This window comes from Mytilus edulis, chromosome 11 (genome assembly GCF_963676685.1).
Source record: "Mytilus edulis chromosome 11, xbMytEdul2.2, whole genome shotgun sequence".
Taxonomy (NCBI): Eukaryota; Metazoa; Mollusca; class Bivalvia; order Mytilida; family Mytilidae; genus Mytilus; species Mytilus edulis.
Window position 1 is genome coordinate 13,013,328 of NC_092354.1, and position 19,504 is coordinate 13,032,831.

Below are 19,504 nucleotides of genomic sequence, written 5' to 3' on the forward strand. Positions count from 1 at the left end.
GCCGCTAAAGTTATATTTGCTTAAGAGCAACAAAAACACGTCTATTTCCATAGCACGTTTATTTCAAAGAGATAACATCACATGACAAATATGCATCATTATCATACAAAGGGACACAACTCTCACGACTAAACTGCAAAACACATACGACCATACAATACATATACATAACATGTTATCTCTTTGAAATAAACGTGCTATGGAAATAGACGTGTTTTTGTTGCTCTTAAGCAAATATAACTTTAGCGGCATGGGGAGGCAAGTATATGTCCCCCCATGTACGTAATAATAGGTCTTGAATATGTTAAATTCATAAATATGATCTGCAAAAGAAGAAAAAGGTCGATATTAACACAGAGAAACATATAGACTTTTTAACATGTCTTTTGATTGAGTTAAGCCATTTCAATTGATATTTTATAGCGTGTCTTTCTGTGTTATGATGTTACACTATTGTTTCAGATAAGGGTGAATGTGTGTTACCATTAAATCGTTTAAACCCGCTGCAAATATTTGCACCTGCCCTAAGTCAGGAATCTGATGTTCAGTAGTTGTTGTTTGTTGATGTGGTTCATAAGCGTTTCTCGTCTCTTGTTTTTTTTTTTAATAAAGTTTAGAGCGTTGGTTTTCTCGTTTAAATTGTTTTACATTTGTCATTTCAGGGCCTTTTATAGCTGACTATGTGGTATAGGCTTTGCTCATTGATGAATGCCGTACAGTGACGTATAGTTGTTAATTTCTGTGTCAATTGGTCGCTTGTGGAGAGCTGTATCATTGGCAATCATACCACATCTTCTTTTTTATAAATAGACTTTTACTCTCATATAGTTTATTCCATATCCGCCAAATGATTATAATACACCAAGAACCGTTTCAACATAATAAAATTATTTAGAATCCAAGCACCGACAGAAAAAAGATTCAAAAACATATACTAAGTACTTAAAACAATAGAAATAATATATTGAATTTATCTTGAACTGCCTGTTTTTTCACAGGAGCCGCAAAGGAAAGAGCGACCAAAATTCTATCTCGTGTCAGCCTGTATCAGCTCGAGACAACTCTGCTCTTTTTTTGTCTTTGGTTAAGTGTTGTTACGTTATATGATAGTACAAAATAATATCACTTAGACTATAGACAATATAAAAATTTATTAGCACAAATACATTTATATTTAAAGGTTGTAGCATGATAAAATACAAACTACAAACACAAACATATACACTTGATTATAAAAAGTTACTTAAACCGGTATTTTTTCGTTTGGACTGATACCGAACGATTGCCATTGGTTGTAATTATGAGGGGGTGTAGAATTGCTTTTTTAGAGATGTCTGAATTGACCCTTTATTGTTTGCGGAAATTTGTAGTTCTACTAATTGGGACTCCGTAATTATGGACTTATTTTACTTGTACGAAGAGACCCCTTACAATCCCCTTCTATTATATAAAAAGATTATTTGTATTTACCACTTTGTATATAGTAAATGTTCATATAGACCAAAAAGTGATTTGTTGATTATATTTATTGTTATACATGTAATGAAAAAAAATATGTCAAAATTGAAACCAAAGATATATGATAAATCAAGTTTTCCTTATGAACACAACGGCACCGGTATCAATCCTGACATTTCTGAGATCTAATTGCGCCACTTGTGTATGGGTGGTTTTCCATGTTGTGTTGAATTGAATATAAAGAGGAAAAATATCAAAATTCGAATTCTTCTTCTTCAAATGGCATTGTTGGTCGGGTCGGTATAGGTGTCACATAATTTAGTTCTACACCATCGGCAACTGGTCTAAGTATTAATTTTCCAGATTTATTTGGAATGGAAAATCTTACTCCATTCGGTGACTGAAATTCGAATCCACCGTTTTTTCTTAATGAAATGATGCCATTGTATATTTGCTTTGATTGTGTATTTTTTGTTTGCACTGCGGTGTTTGTTCTCACTGAAGAACTTTGACCAGACAAATGACTTAATTTCGACATAAGGTGAATGGGCGTACCAGTAAATTGGTTATTGTTTGAATTTCTTAATGCTGTTTGAGGTGGTGGCTTTGTTGACTGGATTGTGTTTCTACTTTGCGTTGGTGGTCGGGTGGTCTTGAATGTTTGCGTGGGTGTTTGGGTATTCCTGAATGTTTGCGTGGGTTGTCGGGTATTCCAGAATGTCTGTGTGGGTGGTCGAGCGGTCCTGGTTCTGTGTGCAGGTGGTTGAGTATTCCAAGATGTCTGAAGATGCGAATGTTTATTTCTATTTGTCTGTACATTTTCTTGAATAAAATTGTCTGGTAAACTGACAGTGACTGGATTTGTAACCATCGACTGCTGTCTTGTTATCCCAAGCCTCCTTTTCAGAAGTTCTAAGATGATGGCTTCGTATGTTAAACTGTTCCTTAATACTGTATCCGCCAAATTTTGCCTTCTTGCGTTATTTTGCCTCTGAAATTACAAATTTGATCTTACTAATACGTCGATCTCAAAGATTATATAAAAATGAACAAAAGGAGATTTTGAGTATATGTCAACCGTCCACTGTTGTCAGTTTATTTTCGATTTATGAGTTTGCTGCCATTTTCTTTAAAATTTTAATGTTTTAGCTACTATTGTTATTTTAATGCACCTCAAGTATGCTTTTGACCAATTTGGATTTAGCAACTCATCTATTACCTTATTTTCGTATATATATCATGTCGATGTGTGATGAAACCATGCATAAACCAGATTTAAACACACGTAATTAAATTTAATTCATTTTTCATTAAAGAGATAAATACCAGTAGTCTTACCGTTCTCATCCGGTCAAAATGTCTGCAATATATTCCCCCAATTACAGAAATAATTATCACATAGAACGAAGCACATTTCAAATTTTTACTCTCCATCTTTTTTTCATTTAAAAGTTTATATTTATCGTTTTAACAGACAATTCCATATTTGCGTTGGGGTCAAACAAGGGTGTTGTGCCTACCCTGTTATCTTTCTCGCTACAATGAAGATACGACCAAAAACCAACACATGAAATGATCAATCATAAATCTATGAACGAAGGTACGATAAAAACACCTGACAGGTCGGATTAAAAGATGACATTGATTGTTTTATTAATTATGATAAATTGATATATTTTACTATTAATCTAATACACATTTTGTATCTCGGTATACACCTGGGGACCATTAGGTGACAATTATAGGTGCAACGTTTATCACCGGTCTTTGTGAGGGAAAAGCTGATTAATTATCATTGTATATAAATAAAAGATGGAAATGTAATATAGGTTAGATTGGAGGCAAAGTTTGTTTGTCCTTAAAAGAGTTGAAAGTTAATGTAATGCAGGAAATACTGTTGGCTTGCGTATATACCCTTGTGGATGATTATACCTCAAATAAAGGTTAAATTTCAGTAGTGCCTTTTGCATGCTTTTGATCCAATAATATGTACATTGGTCTACATTGATCTTTTTATGTTCTATTCGAATTTAAGAGAGCAACTCCCTAAAATTTATACTTACATTTCAACTGTGTAGTAACCACCTTCAACACGTTAGTGGACGTGTAAACAGTGCATGATGAGATGATTTAAGCTGTTTTTAAAAAAATGTTCTCCTTGATAATATTTATGAACGTTTCGGCAACAAAGTTTTTCGACAGGTTGTAGGTTTTCATATAGGCACTAATTGCGTTTCTTTAATCATAGGTAACAGACTTATTATTGTACTCTTACGAAAGAACGTACTTTAAACAAATCAAATATAAAGGGTAATATAAAATTCCCTTTCCTATATTTAGATTTTTCACCTTTACACAGGAAAATCTACACTTGAGGGACACTTTTTCGTTCCCTATTGTTTATTTATCTGATCAAGACCGTTATTGGTGTCTCGTTTACACTGTTTTACATTTGTCGTGTCGTTGCCTGTTATAGCTGGGGTTTTCTCATTGTTGTTAATTTTGTGTCATTTGGTCTCTTGTGAAGAGTTGTCTCCTTGGCAATCATACCACATCTTCTTTTTTTGAAATTTGACATTTTAGAATTATTAACAAATTTAATCCAAATTTTTTAACTTTGAAATTTTTGTTTGTTTTGATATTAAGATATATTTACTATAAACTTGATATATTGTTTATTGTAAATAGTTTTCACATAAATATGCTATTATTAAGTTTCCGGTGTTGCAAACATTAAAATGTAGAGAGGGACAATGGAAAACTGTCAATCGCTGTCGGAACCGTCATTTGTTATTACTGGACCTGATATAAATCATATACTTGTTTATCTCCATATACTTATACTACGTGCTGTACTTTATATACAAGTTCAAGTTCGATATTTGTAAACAAATTATATGTAGGACGTACCAATACACCACCCACAACCCTTTCCTGATAAAAAAAAACCCCAGCAACTGAACGGAAAACCATAAACACCACCACCACCACCACCACGTGACCACCATAAAAAGGTGATGATTGATGCGTTTAACGACAACGAATCATGCACCATCTCAGTGAAAGTGATGGTCATAAAAGTATAAGAATTTCCATTCAAATGAACAAATTTAATTGATCTTATGGTATAATCACATATAACCTTTTTTTTAAAGAAGAATATGTTTGCTTGATTTTTTTTTATCTTTGTGTTTTCAGGGGAGGTAACTCGGAAAATGTATATTTTAAAAAGGAAACATGATGTTTGTAATATGTCTCATTTACTGTTTGACAATGATGATATTGAAGTGTATTTTAAATTGTATCTGTTGTTCTACGCGGATGACACAGTGATTTTTACAGAATCTGCAGTTGAGTTATTATGTATTATGTATTTATATTGTGAAACATGGAATCTCAAAGTTGATACTGAAAAAAACAATGTTGTTATATTTTCTAAAAGTAGACAGGCTGATAATGTTCATTTTATATATAATAATGACCGTTTATCTGTTATTGATGAATTTCATATTTTAGGTATTGTATTTTCTAGAAAAGGTACTTTTCATGTTAATAAATCTAGACTGGTCCAACAAGCCAGAAAACCAATGTTTTATGTATTACGTAAGGCAAGAAAATTGTATTTACCTATAGATGTATTGTTACAACTTTTTGATGCTATGGTTGGCCCTATATTAATGTACGATGCAGAAGTTTGGGGGTATGAGAAAAATTATGTTATTGAATCATTGCACTTAGAATTCTGTAAATATATAATGAAAGTTAAAAAATGTACACCTAATTGCATTGTATATGGCAAACTAGGTAGTGTACCAATGTCTGTTACATTGTAATATTAAAGCAAGAATGGTTGGTTTTTGGAAACGTATTGTTACTGGCATAAAAGAGAAAATTTCTCGTTCATTGTATGAAATGCTATATAAACTTGATTCTGGTAATGTTTACCACTCTAAGTGGTTGAATTGTGTAAAAGATATTATATCTGAATGTGGTTTTATTAATGCCTGGAATAATCAATATATAGATACAAATTGTCAGTTGTCTAAAAATGTGAAACAGTATTACCACAATTTCTTTGTAAATGAATGGAAGGGTCAGATATTTAATACGTCAAAATGTTTAAATTATAGAATATAAAAGTCTGAGTTTGGTTTTGAAGATTATTCAACTACATTGCCTTTTGATCTAAGAATTAATTTGTGTAAATATAGGTGCAGTAGTCATAGGTTACCTTTTGAATGTGGTAGATTTTATAGCATTGGTAGATCAGAAAGAATATGTGATTTATGTAACAGCAATGTGCTAGGAGATGAATTTCATTATATATATGATTGTACTTTCTTTAATGCTGAAAGGCTGAAATGTTTGCCTGCAGATATTTGTAAAGTTAAAGATACTATGAGTTTCTCTAATTCAATGAACAGCAAAGATAAATTTCTTCTTGTTGGCTTAGCTAAGTTCTGTAAAATTGTAATGTCAATTTACAAATGATATTTACCTTCCCATTTATTCATGCATTTGTAAATATGTTTGCTCATGCATTATATCTTATTTGTTATATTTTTGTACTATCATGCCTCATGTGAGGCCTTTAGTGAAATATAATGTTTCAATGTTTCAAGAAACTTTCTGCTTCATGTTATAACATGACAAGAGTGCACACACTGAAATGACTCGCCTCCTTTACTAATCGTTGATATTATGTTGATAGTCCTAAATATAAAGCTTTATTACGACTGTCATATTAACTCAACATTAACCAACAAAACTAAACATTGATCAAAGAACCATGCAAATGAGGCCACGTTCAGATGAACCATTCCAGGCAGACATGTACAGCTAACAATTCTTCCATACAATAAATGTAGTTGACCTATTGCTTATAAATTAAGAAAAACAGACCAAAAAACAAATACTGAACTCTTAGCAATGAAACGTGAAAATGAGGTCAAGGTCAAATAAAAAACCTGAACGACTGACATATAGATTTTAAAATATTTCCATACACCAAATATAGTTGACCTATTGCATATAGTATTAAAAAAAAGACAAAAACTCAAAAACCTAACTTTGACCACTAAACCAATAAAAATGAGGTCAACTTGTCATATGACACCTGTCAGCTAGACAAGTACACCTTACAATCATTCCATACACCAAATATAGTAGACCTATTGCATAAAGTATTAAAAAAACCCAGACAAAAACACGAAAATTTAACTAAAACCCCTGAACCATGAATTACACCTACCAATTGGACATGTAAACCTTACAGTCCTTCCGTTCACCGAATATACTAGACCTATTGCTTATAGTATCTGAGATATGGACTTGACCACCAAAACATAACCTTGTTCACTGATCCATGAAACGAGGTCGAGGTCAAGTGAAAACTTTCTGATGGACATAAGGACCTTGCAAGGTACTCACATACCAAATATAGTTATTCTATTACTTATAATAAGAGAGAATTTAACATTACAAAAAATCTTAACTTTTTTTTCTAGAAGTCACTGAACCATGAAAATGTGGTAAAGGACATTGGACATGTGACTGACAGAAAGTTCGTAACATGAGGCATCTATATACAAAGTATGAAGCATCCAGGTGTTCGACCTTCTAAAATATAAAGCTTTTAAGAAGTTAGCTAACGCCGCCGACGCCGGATTACTACCCCTATGTCGAGCTTTCTGCAACAAAAGTTGCAGGCTCGACAAAAAAACGAACGGCATCTCCTTTTTCTTTTGATATTCTGAAAGAATTTTATATCAGGCAACATCTCATTTCTAATTTAAAAATTCTATTATATAGTTTTACCTCATATTTTCATCAAGATGGTTTTTCTCACTGTTTCAAAACTAGCCCGTTTGCTCAAGATCATGTTATTCTCTCCATCAGGCAAAGTTGACCTAAGATGGAATAGGCTATTTTTTGTTTAGGTCTTTCCTGGTCATATAACTCTTTTCATTCGGATATTTCTTGGCTTTAAAATATTCGGCTTTGGTAGTTCTTAGAGAAAGTAAACCCAGGATAGCGTTTCTTTATTTGGTAATCATTTGTGTTCATAGTTATGTTTCTTAGAACTAGAGTGTGTTATGATTTTCTTAGAACTAGAGTGTATTATGATCTTCGATAAACTTTTTGTTTTAATGCACCCCATTCCAAAAGTTAAAGAATTATACTTTTCCATTCACTTTAATTATCACATGCTAGTTGTCATAATGGTCTATCAAAAGCTCTTAAAAGAATGGATCCTTAATCAAGGCAATTGAAATATATACATTTTCAATGTAATATTTCTATGTTAAATCACAGTTATCAAGTACATGAACTAAAATGTCGTTCGGTGCCTGTCTTAATACCGGAACCCTCTGTGGTTGAGTTTGTGTCATTTCATAATGATTTTATTATTTGGATAATTTGATGTCTAAGTCAGATCGTTGCTTGTTCTTGTTTAATTAATTCGAAAATCTTTAATAGACTCCGGGCGATATAAAGCCCAAAATATTGTAAGACATCTTTCAGTTGTTTCAATTGTTTATTTACTTTAAACAATACAATTTATCGGTATACATAATATGTATAAAAAGTTAAAAAGACAGCTATATATCTTTCGCGTGTAGTTTCATTGTCTGGTACTCTTTATTTTCCTTTCTTTATATATCAGGAACAAACCTTTATATGCAACATGTTAGATTGAAAACTTATCCAAACGTACCCATTGGAGCCTCCTAGTAAAGTGAAGTAATTACACTTATTAAAATTAATTAATGCCGAAAAAGACATGTAAATTTTGCATATTGTTTAACATTGTCTTCTGCATATAAATTAAACAAGAATGACAAAATCACACGGGAAATTATGAAAAATACACTTGTTTACCTGCTACTGGTGTGCACTGTACATTTTGCATACACAAGTAAGTCTCAGAAGTTTTAATTTTAATTTGATTTCAATATTTGTATTCCAGATGAAGATATTGACAATATGTTCAGAGTTTCCGATTTTTTATTTTACAATAATTTCATTTCAATTTAATATTAATATATAAAAATATGCGTCGTGTAGATCAAGTTTTCGTCATTTTGATTTGCAGAAGACTATCACGTGATGCTTTACAGTGATGTTTTATTTTCCAATAAAACGCAACATCGATATCTGCATGCATGACTGCGCTCAATGAACGACAATGTTGCAATAATTCGCAAAGACTTTTAAACAAACGGAAATGAAAAATTTGATTTATCTCGAAACCTTCTATTGAGTTACTTAGTTATTTTCTGCATTTGTTTTTGTTATAATTATGTCACAAACTGTAAAGTTTATATGGCAAGAACATATTGAATTGAATTGAATTATGATTTAATCTTAAGAATTGCACTCTACGGTTTCATAATTTTATCTATATACTATAACAGATTTTACTCGTTCGGTATATGTTAAACATGTGTGAAATAATTCGTCTAAACATGAGCCCAACAATGTTAGATCTGTAAATTTGCTTTCGTTACAGATCTAACATTATATATATTATTATATAAAATGACTGAATTATAGCCAACGTTAAATCTTACGGGGCGATGGACCATATACTTATACAGTACACAACAAAATATGATATATATAACCAGTCTAAAAGGGTACAACATCACCAAAAATAACAATAAAATGAACAAATGTTAGATATTTCGGATAACAGATATATCAGTATAATCACGATGTAAAATCAATTATGTCAATCTATTATAATTATAAAACTATCACAATCTTGAAATTTATACAAAACTCTAGTTTATATGCATATGAAGAATTTCTTTCTTAAAATTCTTGTTAGAAGTTTTTCCATCCGAGTGGTTCAATGACACGTGTACCTCTTTTTCAGAATGTCCTGCGCCATACCCAGGAGAACACGGACCTTGTGGACAAACGTGTGGATTGAGTAGTCATTGCAGTTCGGGTTTGTGGACACCTTGAAATAAGATAAACCCTTAAAATTATTAGCTTGGTTTATCTTCATGCAAAAAACCAGCTACTAGAATATTTTTCAATTAAGGAAATAGCCAGATAACTCTCCATGAAGAAAACTAGCAAAATTTTTCAAAGAAGGAATATAGTTAGATTTCTCCATGGATAAAAAAAAATAGCTTGATCTCTCCCCACGAACAAAGATAGCTTGATCTCTCCCCACGAAGAAAAATAGCTTGATCTCTTCCCACGAACAAAGATAGTTTGATCTCTCCCCACGAAGACAAATAGCTTGATCTCTCCCCACGAAGAAAGATAGCTTGATCTCTCCCCACGAAGAAAGATAGCTTGATCTCTCCCCACGAAGAAAAATAGCTTGATCTCTCCCCACGAAGAAAAATAGCTTGACCTCTCCCCACGAACAAAGATAGCTTGATCTCTCCCCACGAAGAAAAATAGCTTGATCTCTCCCCACGAAGAAAAATAGCTTGATCTCTCCCCTCGAAGAAAAATAGCTTGATCTCTCCCCACGAAGAAAAATAGCTTGATCTCTCCCCACGAACAAAGATAGCTTGATCTCTCCCCACGAAGAAAAATAGCTTGATCTCTCCCCACGAAGAAAAATAGCTTGATCTCTCCCCACGAAGAAAAATAGCTTGATCTCTACCCACGAAGAAAAATAGCTTGATCTCTCCCCACGAACAAAGATATATTTAAAAAAAAAAAGGAATATATTTAGATTCCTCTCCATATGGAATATAATAGCTAGATATCTCCATTTTAGGAAAATAGCTAATTTTAAAATGTCATTATGAACTTCCGAGTTAAAAACAATGAAAATAGTAAATATGGATGAGAGGGTCGTTAATTGGACTGTTACAGTAGCTAGATTAATGGACAATCTCGTGAATTTATTTTAGGAAATTTTGTATATTACAATCCTAGTAAGGACATGCTGACAGTCATGTTTATCTTTAAAAGATAATTACTAAGTATAACACATGTAATTATATTTTTAACATTACCAACAATACATGTAATTATATTTTTAACATTAACAAGTGCCTGTGATGTTGAACTGCAAATAAATATTTAACAAAAATGTTATAGTTTGGAAGAAAAAAACGACAAAAAGTTATATGGCACCAAGTCGATAATAAAAGACAATATCAGAGAAAACCCTACAATACCGTGACTATAAAAGAAAAGAAAACGACAAGAAGACTAACAATAAAACAGAAAACACTTAACAGTACTTAAGCAACAGGAATCCATCCAGGATACCTGAGGAGAAAGTAGGTGCTCCGGCCGAAAGGGAAGGCAAATCCTGCTCGCACAGGCTAACACCACCTATCGTGTTGCTAATCTGTATCTGTATCTGTTTGGGTACGTCGTAGTTACCAATTCTGTCATTTTTACAACGGGGGTTGATTTACTGACGTTTCGTGAGAGCAGATTTAAACTCTCCACAATTGTTGCGCGCACATTACTAGCGTCTTCTGGGCGATTCCAGTTAATAATAGTGGACACGAAGAATGAATTTGAATGTTGCTGGTGGGAATGTCAAAGCACCGTCCTGTATTGTTTCTCACTCATTGCAATATAAACTTCAGCGAAAATTTGTTATAACTTCTAATAATTCTACGCAGTTCTGTGTGCCTTATATGCATGCACAAATTCTTTCCTGTTTTCTTACATACCCTTTATACATAAAGCATTTAGCGCGATTTTATACTACCAAACATTAAGGCGGTTGATAATTCAAATTGATTCACAAAGTACATACTTTTATATACTTTAGTAGTCTTAGCAATACTCCAATACGCAAGTCGTATAACTTATATTCTCGAAGGCATTGTTTCTTATTTTTCATTTGATTTGATTTTGACATTTTCTTTTTACTTATGTTGCTATCCCTTTTTTTTTACAATGTGCACCAATTTTAGTACTTGTATCTTGTTTTTCATGTTTTTGTAGGATATATTATTAACTGACTCATTATGGTCTTGAGGAAACGACGATAGTCCGTCGGAAGGGGACGATAAAAGGCTGATCCATGTTAAGAGAGAGCCACATCTCTTTTGCAAGTTTAAGACAATCTTGTAGATTTCGAACAAAAAAAGCAGGCTAATACCGCTACAAGGCAACACTCGCGCCCGCAAAGTAAAAAGGGATTAATATACGTTGCAATAACTTGTTTCCCAATCCACTATAAATAAATATGTTTAAACTAAACTCACTCATATTTTGCAGGGTTATGGTGCTGTACTACCCCCTGTGGTGGGACGGTGTGTAAAATACCAGATATACCAAGGCAGCCGAAATTACATCACCACGCACCACCAGCTATACCAAAGCCGACACCAGTCCACCATTATCAGCCGCAAGTTCACCACCAACAACCACCAGCTCACACACCAGCTATACCAAAGCCGACAACAACCCACCACCACCAGCATCCAGTTCATGTACCAGATATACAAACGCAGACGACACTTCAACACCATCAGCCACCAGCTCACACACCCAATATACCAACGCAGACGACACTACATCACCAACAACCTCTAGCTCACAATACAATTCCTCATATCCCACCTATACCAACACGTCAAGAAGCTCAACAACAACTATCCTTATATCAAGAATTATTTCCAGAACTACAACCTGGTTTTCAACAGCAAGTGCCATTATTTATAGATCCAAACCAACAAAACGTCCAAGCAGATTTCAGCCACCAAACTAATATATATCAAGATCAAGTAGTAAATATAAAATCAGACGTGTTTCCAGACCACGCCCATGAACAGAATTTTCTGCAGAATACAGAGCCACCATTATTCCTAGAACCACAACAAGGTAACGTATGTTCAGTGTCCTACCAAGATGTCATTGTTACATGACAGTCAAACTCTTTTTGTAGCTTGGGAAAATTTAGAGCTTAACATGCACTGCATAACATTTAAAGCTTAACGTACACTGAAGAACATTATAGAGCTTAACATGCACTGCAAAACTTTAGAGATTAAAATGCGCTGCATAAGCTGAACATTTAGAGCTTAACATGCACTGGCTGAACATTTAGATCATAACATACACTAGCTGAACATTTAGAGCTTATCATGCACTGCAGAACATTTAGAATTTAATCTGCACTGCAGAACATTTAGAGCTTAACATGCACTGCAGAACATTTAGAGCTTAACATACACTGCAGAATATTTAGAGCTTAACATACATTGCAGAGCATTTAGAGCTTAACATACATTGTAGGGAATTTAGAGCTTAACGTACACTGCAGAACATTTAGAGCTTAACATACATTGCTGAGCATTTAGAGCTTAACATACACTGCAGAACATTTAGAATTTAACCTGCACTGCAGAACATTTAGAGCTTAACATGCATTGTAGGAAATTTAGAGCTTAACGTAAACTGGCTGAACATTTAGATCATAACATACACTAGCTGAACATTTAGAGCTTATCATGCACTGCAGAACATTTAGAGCTTAACATACACTGCAGAATATTTAGAGCTTAACATACATTGCAGAGCATTTAGAGCTTAACATACATTGTAGGAAATTTAGAGCTTAACGTACACTGCAGAACATTTAGAGCTTAACATACATTGCTGAGCATTTAGAGGTTAACGTACACTGCAGAACATTTAGAATTTAACCTGCACTGCCGAACATTTAGAGCTTAACATGCATTGTAGGAAATTTAGAGCTTAACGTACACTGGCTGAACATTTAGATCATAACATACACTAGCTGAACATTTAGAGCTTATCATGCATTGCAGAGCATTTAGAGCTTAACATGCACTGCAGAACATTTAGAGCTTAACATGCACTGCAGAACATTTAGAGCTTAACGTACACTGCAGAGCATTTAGAGCTTAACATACATTGTAGGAAATTTAGAGCTTAACGTACACTGCAGAATATTTAGAGCTTAACATACATTGCAGAGCATTTAGAGCTTAACGTACACTGCAAAGCATTTAGAGCTTAACGTACACTGCAGAACATTTAGAGCTTCACGTACACTGCAGAGCATTTAGAGCTTAACATACATTGTAGGAAATTTAGAGCTTAACGTACACTGGCTGAACATTTAGATCATAACATACACTAGCTGAACATTTAGAGCTTATCATGCACTGCAGAACATTTAGAATTTAACCTGCACTGCAGAACATTTAGAGCTTAACATGCACTGCAGAACATTTAGAGCTTAACATACACTGCAGAACATTTAGAGCTTAACATACACTGCGGAATATTTAGAGCTTAACATACATTGCAGAGCATTTAGAGCTTAACGTACACTGCAGAACATTTAGAGCTTAACGTACACTGCAGAGCATTTAGAGCTTAACATGCACTGCAGAATATTAAGAGCTTTACATACACTGCAGAATATTTAGAGCTTAACATACATTGTAGGAAATTTAGAGCTTAACGTACACTGCAGAACATTTAGAGCTTAACATACATTGCTGAGCATTTTGTGCTTAACGTACACTGCAGAACATTTAGAGCTTAACGTACACTGCAGAGCATTTAGAGCTTAACATGCACTGCAGAACATTTAGAGCTTTACATGCACTGCAGAACATTTAGAGCTTAACATACATTGCAGAGCAGTTAGAGCTTAATGTACACTGCAGAAAATTAGAGCTTAACATGCACTGCAGAACATTAAGAGCTTAACATGCACTGCAGAACATTAAGAGCTTAACATGCACTGCAGAACATTTAGAGCTTAATGTGCACTGCAGAATATTAAGGGAATATCATGCACTAGCTGAATACTTGTAGCTTATCATGCTCTGCAGAACATTTAGAGCTTATCCTGCACTGCAGAATATTTAGAGCCTAATATACATTGCAGAGCATTTAGAGCTTACCATACACTGCAGAACATTTAAAGCTTATCATGCATTGCAGACCATTTAGAGCTTAATATGCACTGCAGAACATTTAAAGTATAGCAACACTACAGAATATTTGGAGCTTAATATACACTGCAGAATATTCAAAGCGTAACATGCACTGCAGAACATTTAGAGCTTAACATGCACTGCAGAATATTTAGAGCTTAACATACACTGCAGAATATTTAGAGCTTAACGTACTCTGCAGAACATTTAGAGCGTAACATATACTGCAGAACATTTAGAGTTTAACATGCACTGGCTGAACATTTAGAGCTTAACATGCACTGCAGAACATATAGAGCTTAATATACTATGCAGAACATTTAGAGCTTAACATGCAGTGCAGAATATATTCAGAAATACCATTCAACATATAAGATATGATAAAGCTAGTAAAATTTGTTTATGAGGGTCTTCATTTGGGTTACATCAGAACAATGGGGGAACAGTGCAGAATAAAGGACAAAAAAGGCCCCTTAATAATGGAGAACATAGGCCCAAAAAAGTAGAGAATTGTGGGGTGCAAAAATATAAAGAATAGAGAAATTATGGGGAGATTAAAGAATAAAGAAATGAAGGACCATACTACCCCCCCCCCCCCCCCCCCCCCCCGACCTTCATTTATCAGCTGATTAAACATCAACAGAATGAAATTGTTCATGAACATTAAAGAACAAAGGTTTTATAAGTGTTCTATAAAACCATGAAAATCATGATAGAACACATCTTTTATAAAAAAAAAATCACCATTTCAATTTTAAAGGGAAAAACTTGAAGGTTTTAACAATTTCAATGGTATTTTTAGACCAGAGGTATGTTTAAGACAAGAGGTATTTTTCTTCCTCTTTCAGGTATTCCACAATACAACAATTTCCAAACCCCTCCTCCAAGTAACCATGGTAACGCTAGAGTAGAGGAAACATGTCCACCAGATCAACCAAGAGTTCAATGCTGGCATGATCCATGCAACGGTAGAACGTGCACAAACTTTCCTGTAGCAGTTTGTGAGTAAGTGGACAAAAACGATTTTGTTTAAGGGAGTTTGACGTATTTTTAAACCTATACAATATCTTTATTGATGTGATATTTTGAGAATCTAATGGATTTCGGTTAATTTTTCAGTTTATATCACGAAAAAACCCAACATGCATTGGTTGAAGATTTTATCTTGACATTTTGCAGACAGCTATATTAAAAGCCTTGAATCATAACCTCAGGTGACTGTATATTTGAAGCCATAGACTTAATGTATCTATAAATCAGACCTCAACTATTACCAAAGGAAGTAATTTAATGTTTTAATTTTACTGTTTCAAAAAGTGGAATGTAAGAAAAATTCATTGATTGTATGGAGCTATTTTTCAGTTTTATTGTGGGATATTTTAGAATCGTTTCAATGGATACAAAATATGGTATATTCAGTAATTGTTGTGTTTATTTTTTATTGAAATTACTGAATAAAAGGCACAGATGAGAGAATTATTCTTGCCATTTCAGGAAATTCTCCATACATAAAATGCTATCAAAATTTTATACATGTGAATTTTCATTTAAGTGAAATTGTCTTTAAGTTGTTTCACTCTTGTATCTTTTATACATACAATGCAAAAAGTAAAATCACAAAAATACTGACCTCCGTGGAAAATTCAAAATGGAAAGTCCCTAATCCAATGGCAAAATCAAAAGATCAAACACATCAAACCGAATGGATAACAAATGTCATATTCCTGACTTGGTACAGGCATTTTCTTATGTAGAAAATGGTGGATTGAACCTGGTTTTGTAACTAGCTAAACCTCTCACTTGTATGACAGTCGAATGCAAATTACTATTGGTGTCAGAAATAGAATTGTAAGTTATAATCAATATTAAAGTGTTTTGTTCATTTCAGGGTCAATCATTGTGGAGATTGCAGTGCAAAGTTTACTATGGCTACCGTAGATGTTACCAGAGGCTGTGAAGTTCGCTTATAAAAAAAAAAAAAAAAATATTTCATAACTCATGAACCAATGTCTTCCTATGGAATATTATATTTAAAATCTATTTTCTTAAGTTTCTGAAAATAAAAAAAAATAAAAAATTTGAGCAAATGGGAGACAACTCCAGATAATTTGTACCAAAAAAATTAATTCTAGGGATATACAGATATTGCCTGATTTAATCAATGGGCCCAAGTTTTCATGTCAGTTGGCTAGTGTAAAACATGGAGATGTACTTGATATACATCATTGAAACAACTACTCAAACATACAGCATATTTTCTTTAGATTGTAAGTAGACTTCAATTTTGAAATGACATGAATCAAACATCATATTTGTTATTTCATATAGTCATAATCAATGTATAAGAAACAGATATTTTTTTTTATAAATTCTCCTTTATTTGGCTAAAATAACATACACACTAAAAATCCATGTATAAATTGTATAATAAGCACCAACTATAATTATGCTGAAGAAAGACTAGAGATTCTGATTTTGCATAAAGACAAAGGGCAGATAAAAATATGTCCATTTAATTATCTCCCCTTTTGTAAATTAAAAATATGTGTGAAATTCATTTCCTATTCAAAAATATAAACCATACAAGGTTATTACTAAAAACATTTCTTCTACATAACTTTATATAAAACTGAGATCACAATTCAACAATTGCTTTTTGTGACATTACTATGAGAAACATTTTACACCAATTTTTATAACTATATAATATATAAAGGAACATCAGTTGGTTTATTTTTATATATATGAAAAATTACAATAGATGAAAGTACGAAAGTTTTCATTTTTAGTTTTGGAATGAATGTAATTCAGGTTAAAAACTAAAAACTAAAAATTAAACTTTAGTGTATCTGTGAATATTGGCTACAAACCGAAATAAATCAACTGTAGCCAATTTTAAGACTGATTTATAAGTTAAACTTTATGATGTATAAGTTAAACTACAACTGCCAGATTACTGCTGTTTATTAGATATACTATCAAATAAAAACGAGGCAACAATTACTTTTGAGTTGATCATGTTATTCAAAAACATAATGCAGACAGACTCAAATTGGATAGAATAATTGGGTGATATCTTTTTGTGCCAAAAATGAATTTATTTGTGCCAATACTACTTCTGCGCCACTTCATTTTAAAAACTATAGGTATCATTTGCGCCAATTATAAAATCAATTTTATAAGCTCATTTACATTTACTTATGTATATCAACTAAATGGTTGAATTCCCTCCTCCTTTTGCCAGACTTGAGTCCAACAGTTTACGGACTACAAAAAATATGCTGAATTAAAATGCTCACTAATATATAACACATTTGTTTAAAAACCAGTTGTTGGCATGACACAGGTTATGTTCTTATAATATTTGTTATGATGGTATGATACTAAACCCCTAACAGGAAGGATTGTGCCTGATATTCATATGATGAAGACATAATTTTTCAATCAGTTTAATTGAAGTCTGGAAGTCAGTTAACTGCTAGTAGTCTTGTTATTTGTGTATTATTGTCATTTTGTTTATTTTCTTTGGTTATATCTCCTGACATCAGACTCAGACTTCTCTTGAACTGAATTTTAATGTCTGTATTGTTATGCATTTACTTTTCTACATTGGCTAGAGGTATAGAGGGGGGTAAGATCTCATAAACATGTTTATCCCCGCCACATTTTTGCGTCTGTCCCAAGTCAGGAGCCTCTGGCCTTTGTTAGTCTTGTATTATTTTTAATTTTAGTTTCTTGTGTACAATTTGGAGTTTAGTATGGCATTCATTATCACTGAACTAGTATATATATTGTTAGGGGCCAGCTGAATGACGCCTCCGGGTGCATGAATTTCTCGCTGCATTGAAGACCTGTTGGTGACCTTCTGCTGTTGTCTGTTCTATGGTCGGTTGTTGTCTCTTTGACACATTCCCCATTTCCATTCTCAATTTTATATATATATACAGAAAAAAATATGTAATGTTCAGATAAACTGTCTGATTGGTCAAAAGTATTATACCCCTGTAACAAAGTAGTGAGAGCTATAATTAGGTTGCACACAGAAAATACATTGTGCAGATAATATCACAAGATATTTAACGATATAAAAAATATTATAACAATCACAACCTTATTAACAAATATACAAAAATATATACATCAAAATAGTTACTTATTATGGTATAATTTCAAAAAGTGTATCCAAATTTGTGTAAAAATAAAAATGTCAATTACAATGAAACCTTAATTGAATATTAACATAAATACCTCCATCAGTTACCAATTAAAGAAAAGTCTTGGAGGCCTATTTAAATCACAACCAAAGCACACAAAGTGCAACAAAATACACACAAATGGAAAAAAAAAATTTCTTCAAATTTGTTATTGAAAATGAAAAAAATTAATGAGTTACTGTGGATTCATTTATTTTCGTGGATATCAATTTTCGTGGATTGAAGAAAATTTACATTTTCGTGGATACCTGAATTCGTGGTTTGCCGATTTCTATGTACAAAGCCTATAGAAAATTTGTAATTCGTTGAACATATGAATTCGTGGTTCAAATGTACCCACGACACCCACGAAAATTGGTATCCAACGTATAATAATGAATCCTCAGTACATATTATTTGTCTTAACCTACATGAAAAGCATACATCTCCCCTCATTATATACTTGTATTTGTTATCCTCCCCTTAGAATCCTCCCTCTTAACAGAATTCCTGTGTCAACACCTGTCATTATAAACATAGAAATTGGGCTTCATATTATAAGATGATTATCTGAAACAAGGTTTTTTATGATTCAATCTTATCTTTTGCATGCACAATACAATTATAGAAGATACATTTCGTATACATAACCCAAGCTGTACAGATTATTTTTATGAGAGACATCATATGCAATTTTAATTACCCTAAACTACACAAGTAAACAGTATAAAATATGGAGATCACTAGAATATATATTCCAATCAAATATTTTGGATTCATTTATTTTTGTTGGAATCAATTTTCATGTATTGAGAAAAACTTTCATGTTTGTGGATATTTGATTTTGTAGTTTTCCAAATGTCTGCATAATTATATTCATAAAGCAAATTTGTAATTCAATTCTTAGCTTCCCTGTACTCACGAAATCCATGAAAA

At 32.9% G+C, this 19,504-nt stretch overlaps 2 protein-coding genes across 2 annotated transcripts in view; one reads left to right on the forward strand and one right to left on the reverse strand.

Annotated features, from left to right (window-relative positions):
* Nucleotides 1-2,378: 2,378 nt before the first annotated feature.
* Nucleotides 2,379-19,504, reverse strand: part of LOC139495160 (uncharacterized) — a 56,328-nt gene continuing 39,202 nt past the window's right edge. The window contains exon 17 of the mRNA XM_071283347.1: nucleotides 2,379-2,449. Within this exon, the coding sequence (XP_071139448.1) occupies nucleotides 2,439-2,449 (11 nt within the window). The 3' untranslated portion in view covers nucleotides 2,379-2,438. The remainder of the gene's footprint in view (nucleotides 2,450-19,504) is intronic.
* Nucleotides 8,242-18,685, forward strand: LOC139495158 (protein transport protein SEC31-like). The gene is made up of 5 exons (XM_071283342.1): nucleotides 8,242-8,377; nucleotides 9,341-9,415; nucleotides 11,677-12,282; nucleotides 15,224-15,380; nucleotides 16,264-18,685. The coding sequence occupies exons 1-5, from the start codon at nucleotides 8,320-8,322 to the stop codon at nucleotides 16,343-16,345; spliced, it is 978 nt and encodes a 325-aa protein (XP_071139443.1). The 5' UTR covers nucleotides 8,242-8,319; the 3' UTR covers nucleotides 16,346-18,685.

What these genes read in the sequence shown, in the direction of transcription:
- LOC139495158 (XM_071283342.1), top strand. Translation starts at nt 8,320, where the DNA reads ATGAAAAATACACTTGTTTACCTGCTACTGGTGTGCACTGTACATTTT. An exon ending in TGTACATTTTGCATACACAA is followed by an intron (nt 8,378 to 9,340) that starts GTAAGTCTCAGA and finishes CCTCTTTTTCAG; the next exon opens with AATGTCCTGCGCCATACCCA. An exon ending in GAGTAGTCATTGCAGTTCGG is followed by an intron (nt 9,416 to 11,676) that starts GTTTGTGGACAC and finishes CATATTTTGCAG; the next exon opens with GGTTATGGTGCTGTACTACC.